This window comes from Neomonachus schauinslandi, chromosome 16 (genome assembly GCF_002201575.2).
Source record: "Neomonachus schauinslandi chromosome 16, ASM220157v2, whole genome shotgun sequence".
NCBI lineage: Eukaryota > Metazoa > Chordata > Mammalia > Carnivora > Phocidae > Neomonachus > Neomonachus schauinslandi.
In genome coordinates, this window is record NC_058418.1 from 49,818,513 (window position 1) to 49,825,866 (window position 7,354).

Here is a 7,354-nt window from a genome sequence, read left to right on the forward strand (position 1 = left end):
AGCCGAAGGCAGACGCTTAACGACTGAGCCACCCAGGCGCCCCTAAATTTTAATTTTTAAATTGAAATATTCCCTGTATTCATTGTAGACAAAACACATCCACATTTGTCACAAAGGTTAGAAGCAGAAGCCAAGTCACCTGGACAATGATTTCCATAATGATTTCCCAGGAGCCTAATGTTATTCATGTCTTCATGTTAATTATAACGTTTACAGCTTCCCTGTGGAGGCCACATACTTATATAGAATGAAGCAGGAAGCTGAGAGGGAAGGCAGATGACCTTTGTATGGCTGACAATTTGAAACTTGGAAGCAAGTCTTCAGCGGTCTTTGTGAGCCTGGCCTCCAACAGTTGATGGTTTTGCATTCTGAATGTACCCTTACATTTATTCTGGATCGAATGGTCTCTGAGGAAATTCTTGGGTTACTGTATTTCTGAGCTGAGCTACTGGATGCTTTCAGAATTGATTTGCAATATCAAGTGAAACAGAGGTGGGGTCCACCCCTGGGTATCCCAGAAGGCTTTCTTAACCCAGTGTGGAAACACCTGACTTGCAAAGCGCATGTTAAAGAGGATGATGAATCAGCATGTGTGGATTTGGGGACGGTCTTGAAAAACCCAGGATAGAACACAGATTCCCTATACGGCATCTATATAAGGAGGCAGGTGGGGACAGCTCATACCAAGCTTTAAGCATCTTCTCTGTTCAAGGGCATGTGCTAGGGATCAGGCAATTACTGTGCAGGAGCAGATCAGAAGGATGTGACGAGCACAGACTTGGAGTAAGACAGATTCAAATCTTGACTGCACCTTACTAGCTGGCTAGCCTATGGCAGGTTAATTTGACTTCCTGTGCCTCTATTTCTTCTGTGAACTGAGGATATTGATGGTATCTATCTCACAGGAATACTGAAAGAATTAAGCTCCTGGTGTACAGTGTATGGTGGCTCTTAATATTTTTCCTTTTTGTTATTTATTACAATTTATTATAATTCTTGCCTTTGAAGAGTTCAAACTGTCAATTTCTAAGACAGACCCCATCAGTCCTAGAATCTTGTCTATTCATTCAACAAACATTATGCACAGCTATTATGTGCCAAGCACTGTGTTAAGCACCAAGAGCACCATGGACAGTAAGACACATGAAATTAAGTAAGTAAAAATATAGATTAAAGTGCTCAGAAGAAAAGTAAAGGTTCAAAGAAAGAGATTAGTCAGACAGATGTTAATGTAGAGACGATGACCAGAAAAGGCTTCTGGAAAAGAGATTTCAGCTCAATGAGGAGATGGACAAGAGCTGGAGCAAGAGTGTTCCAGGCAGGAGGAACCCAAAGGAATGGATGCTGAGATGACACACCTTACTCTGAAAGTCAACAAGTCTGATGCCTGATGGAGGGAGAGTCCCACAGGATGGGGCTGGAGAGGCACAGCAGCCCTGTCTCAAAGAAGGACCATCTAGAATTATTACCACAACCAAGCTCTTATGAATCTTCCTGGCCAACATATTGTCATCCATTAATTTTCATGTACACTTGGCTCAGTTTCATCAAAACCACCCTCACCTTAGATTCTGGGTTCCAAAGTTTTATTTTATTTTTATCTTATTTTAATCATTCGCTTTTCATTCCTCCTACCCTAAAATATCCCCAGAAAAGGATGGAGACCTGAAGACTCAAATTGAAAAGCTCTGGAGAGAAGTCAATGCCCTGAAGGAAATGCAAGCCCTACAGACAGGTAAGACCCGACTCATCAATGCCTTGTCTCAAAAGAGATAGGAAAAGAAATCGTGATTTGCCAGTAATTCAAACCATATCTAGAGTACACGTCAAGTTCTAGGTCACACTTTTTATTTTATTTTTTAAAGATTTTATTTATTTGAGAGAGAGAGAGAGAAGGAGCAGGGGGAGGGACAGAGGGATAGGGAGAAGCAGACTTCCCGCTGAGCAGGGATCCTGACGTGGGGCTTGATCCCAGGACTCTGGGATCATGACCTGAGCTGAAGGCAGATGCTTAACCCACTGAGCCACCCAGGCACCCCTAGGTGACACTTTTTAAAAGACACATTGGCAACCCAGAGAGGCGTCCAGGAGAAAGGATTCAAAAGCTGGGCAGACAACTGTTTGGGGAAATCAGCTTGATTTTCTACTCCCTTCTCCTATATATGGGTGGTAGAGAAATAAAAATAAACATTTCAATAATACATTTTAAAAGCTTGTTCATAATTCTTCTCTAATAGGCAATGAAACAGAATTGAAGCAAATATTAACTGGTGAAAATAATTAGCACTCATTAGATGTTTACTAAGTGCCCATTGGGAGATCTGCTGAGGTTCAACTAAACATAGGATCACAGGACTCACTCTGGCCACATGGAGCACCAGATGCAAATGGAAGGCCATTGGTTAGAACCACAGCTTGCCATTCCTCTTTACATGGGGGTAGAGCTCCCAGCAACCTAAAAAGCTACCCTCCTTGGCTCCCAGGGTAAGGAAAAGAGAGCCACACTGGGTGGGTTCAAGAACAGCCCTTGCCCACAATGCTTACACCCCTGGGATCCAACACCTTACAAAGCAACTCCAAAAACAGAACTTCAAGGGTCCTTCAAGAGACCTGTCCAATTATAAGAGTTACCACTTTCAGGGAAGACTAAAGTTATGGCCTTCCATCGAGGATTTATAACTCCCAGGCCAGCTATATATGACCAGTTCAAGGTCATTTTTACCATAAGCAATTTTGCCTAGTAATACTGTTGACATATTCCCTTTATCAGGTTTCTAGGATCAGAATTCAGAAGCTAAAGGAAGATCAAATGACCAGACAGAAGGCAAAAGAGTTTTATTAACGCTTTCCCCACAGCTGGGCACTATAAATACTTTACAAATATTAACACACTAGTCCTCCAACAATTTATGAGATAGGTGCCATTATGATTATCCTCATTTTACAGATGAGGAAACTGAGGCACAGAGACATTAAGTATTTTCTCCAACAATTACACACCTAATAAATGTCAGAGCCTGGTTCTCCAATGCTTTGCCCTAAAACTATCTTTATGTTTGGTTTATCCTGGATAACCTAAACAATATTACCGGGGCTGAGTTATCTGCATAACAAAACCATTGTCTCTCCATATGTCAACTCACACTTCTGTTTTTGTTTGTTTTTTAAATAATTATGAAACACCATCCAGTTCCAGAAGTTCCAAGGAAATCAGCACACAGTAGAGCTATACAAACTACCAAGCATGTGTCTATCAGAGCAGCATGGGCTAAAAATGTTTTGAGGGTGGGGCAGACCTGGATTTATGTAGTTATGATCTTATCTGCTATGTAACTTATGTTTTTACACACTAAGTCGTTACAAGTAACAACTTCTGTAAGCCTCAATATCCTGATCTCTAAAAGTGGGAGTAATAAAATCTCACTTTCTGGGACTGCTGTGATTATTACATGAGTTCATTATTATAAAGTGCTTAGCACAGGGTCTGACACATACAAAATCTCCAATAAATATTAATTCATCATTATGATGACACATCATTCAATCCACAAATATTAATTGCTATTTTCCAAGTCCAGTCCTGGATGCAAAACACTCAAAAAGCATCTTAATAGATCAAATTTCACATCTTTACAGTCTGTCTCCGAGGCACAAAAGTTCACAAGAAATGCTACCTTGCTTCGGAAGGCTTGAAGCACTTCCATGAAGCCAACGAAGACTGCATCTCCAAGGGAGGAACCTTGGTTATCCCCAGAAACTCTGATGAAATCAATGCCCTCCGAGACTATGGTAAAAGCAGCCTTCCAGGTGTCAATGACTTTTGGCTGGGAATCAATGACATGGTCACAGAGGGCAAGTTTGTTGATGTCCATGGAGTCACCATCTCCTTCCTCAACTGGGACCGTGCACAGCCTAACGGCGGTAAGCGAGAAAACTGTGCCCTCTTCTCCCAGTCAGCTCAGGGCAAATGGAGTGACGAGGTCTGTCGTAGCAGCAAGAGGTACATATGCGAATTTATCATCCCTTAATAGGCTCTTCTCAAAAATGCAAGATCGGTCACGATTTATAGGCTGATGGTTCACAAGAGTAAGTCAGAATTGTCACACGGGCATCTGTGTCCATAGGAATACAGGAGTCAGCCAATTTTGCTACCACATTTCATTGTGATTTTGCCCTCCATGGGGTATAGGAGATCAGAAAATAATGACCCAGCTATGTGCACAATGTTAATGTGGCTTCTGCAAAATGGGCTATCAAATCCTTCCCACTTTCCTAGGCCCTCTCCCTTGTATAGAAACCACGTCTGTGTTAAAAACACAACGGCTACCTGGAAGATTTTCCCTTTAAAGTTTAGTATGTATTTGATTGATGAGAATTCTCTCAATCAGAGAGTCTGGGTGTGATATAATCCAGAAACCTCAGTCTGATGCCCATTCTGTTCCATCCCAGTCATAGCACCTTGCTAGCCCATAAACTTTTCTGAGTTGCTGCATCCCCTGGTGGGACCTGCATCTTGTCTGCCACATCAGAACATGGATGTCTCAGAAATGTTCTGATTTAACTTTGTTTTCTTCATGACCCTTTCCCTCCACCATATACACACACTGATTTTGAAAATGCCTAGTCAAGTTCTGAAAGGAAATGATAAAGTAGCATATTTGGTCAATGTTTAGTCCCAGAATTACAATACAATTTCTGACTCAAACGGGTAACCCTAAGGCAGAGTGTATGGGAAAATAAGTAAGAAAAAAATATGTCTACTTTTCCCTGGCTTTAGTATCCTTATCCTCCCGGATGAAATCGAGGGTTGATATTATATATGTCATTTCCTTTTTTATATACTTTATGTACTTATATATATATTTAAACAAGCATATATTGAAGTCTATTAGGGGCAAGCTATCTTTTGAAGTTGAACATTGGATTTAAATAATACTATTTTGTAGTCATACATCTATGTAATATTTTATTCTGTCAAATGCTATTCCATTAAATAGTTTAACTAGATTGTACAAAATAACATCATTGCCTAATATGAAATTACAAAGCTTAGGCCTGAGGGAAATGGGCTTTTTAGAAGCCAAAAATTCTAAGTGTATTCTGTTCTTCGAATGTCATTTTTTTCTTTAAATATCAAATATGTTTTATGAAAAATATCTTTCTCTGCAAACTTTAATTACGTGTGCTTGGAATTACGTTTTAGTTTTTTTCACTGCACAATAAAGCCTGAGTTCTGGTTGATGTGGATGTATTTGGATGTTGATTAATTATTCAAACTACATTGGTTTATACCAAACTTGGCACAATTTGGGGGAGGAAATACCCTGGATCTGACTGAACTGGTGATTTAGATGTCTTAGGAGAATAATTTTACATGACAATAAAGAGTTAAGTCTGGAGGGAAGAGGAGAATATTAAAAAGAAAGTTGTACCTCCAATTGTTTTTGGTTGACCCTGCCCAATCCTCTATTCCAACAAAGCCAAAATCCCCTCAAAGATTATGACAACAATAAAATTAGTAGACATTAATGGTAGTAAAATCTTATCATACTCCAGGTACAGTGCCAAATTTTACATAATTCTCATTAATCTCCAAAACAACCCTGGGAATTAGGCTCTAGAATTATTCCACTTCACAGAAAGAAGAACAAACCGAAAAGAAGAGATATGTGCTAACTTGCCCCACATCACACTCCAGGAAGTAGTGGAATTGTGACCAGAACTTAAAAAGTTGACTCAGATCCTACATCTTTGGCAACTAGGAGGAATTGTGACAACGTCAAGCCTGTTCAAGTAGGCAATTTAAGTGGATTCTAATCCATTCTCCCAGTTTCTATCATTTGGGGTAACATTTTAGGCAACAGATGACCTTGATGAGGCATTCAGTCTGAGTTTGTCTCAAAAGGGTGAATAAAGACAACCAGGGTTCATACAAGTCAGTGTCAGAGTTTGGGTCTCCAGCAGATGGGGCTTATAGATACAATGATCCTCTCCCAAGTACCCCAACCAGAAAGATCAAGAAAAGAAGCTTAATTCAAAAGATGAAGGTTAGTGAGGGGAATTCAGATGAGTTTAGCATGAGGAAGAGCAAATGAATGGGGGACAGAGCAAGACCAGAAGAAGCGGATTAAGAGATTATCTGGTTTGCTGAGGGCAAAACTCAGGACCTTGACTCTATTATTTGGTCAACAAATTATCCAAAAGCCATACCCACAAGATTCAATAACCTAGATTTCCCTTTGGTCTATTTTGCTTGTTGGACACTACTCAGCAAACAACTATTTGTCTTCAGACAAGATTAATAAACAGACCTTAACTCTTAGGCCAACTTTTCTGTCTCCATGAAAGTTACCACACTAGGTAGAGAATGTGGACAGACATCCTGAAGTTTGGTGGTAAGAGTGCCCTGAGCAATTAGTAATGTCTCTCACAACCTCATGGTAGGAGGACATCAACATTTGCCACTATTGCCATCCCTAGGGTATACACTTGGCTTCCTGAGAATATCAATTACATTCAAAGCCCAACCTTCAAGGCCCTACAAGCCTTCCAGGAATCTGATTCTAATCTCTAGAGCAGTGCTTCTCAAACTTTCTTTTGCTTACAAATCACCTGAGAAATTTGTTAAGTTACAGATCCTGAGGGTCTGGGCTGAGGCCCTAGATTCTGCATTTCTAAAAGTTTACAGCTGAAACCAAGAGTACTAGATCACACACCCCGGTCTGATGGCAAGGGCCTAAAGCCTTAGTTACTTGCTTAGAGACAGTCTCTGATGGATTCCTGCAAGTTTGCTTTTCTTTAACTCAAATGTCAAGGGTAACATCTGCGGTTCATCCGAGTGAAGAACAATACTGAGAGCAATTTTTCTACCTACCACAGATGCCTCTATCCATATCATTAAATGAGGTACAAGGTAAAAAGTCAATTAGTTAAAGGAAATATCAATAAGAGAGGCTCGAATTCATGATGTGAAGGAGGACTTATTGCAATGATCAATGATTTCTTTCTCTTCCCTAGCACTGCTGAATAGCATTTCTTAAGCTAAAAATAAAGAGAGTTATAGTCTTTCCTGCTTTCACAGTAGTGAAAACTAATCATATCCTCACCAAATAACGCACATGTAATGAATGAAGTAGTCCACAAATTCAGCTACTTAAGTAGCTCATTTAATCTGATGTCAGAAATTCAGAGGGTAGCTACTAACTATAAAGCACTTTGTTAGGTAATATTGGAGGGACAGAAAATAAGGGAGTTATGGTTCCTACACTCAAGGATGTAACAACACGGCACACAGGAGGAGAGCAAGACTATTCACTGAAGTCTAAGAAGAAAATATTAGTACCTCTATATTTAC

At 40.0% G+C, this 7,354-nt stretch overlaps 1 protein-coding gene across 1 annotated transcript in view; it reads left to right on the plus strand.

The window, feature by feature from the left end:
* CLEC3A (C-type lectin domain family 3 member A) overlaps positions 1-4,028 on the plus strand; it is a 7,413-nt gene extending 3,385 nt beyond the window's left edge. Inside the window, exons 2-3 of the mRNA XM_021702742.2 lie at positions 1,652-1,735; positions 3,637-4,028. Coding sequence (XP_021558417.1) covers positions 1,652-1,735; positions 3,637-4,028 — 476 coding nt within the window. The remainder of the gene's footprint in view (positions 1-1,651; positions 1,736-3,636) is intronic.
* Positions 4,029-7,354: the final 3,326 nt, after the last annotated feature.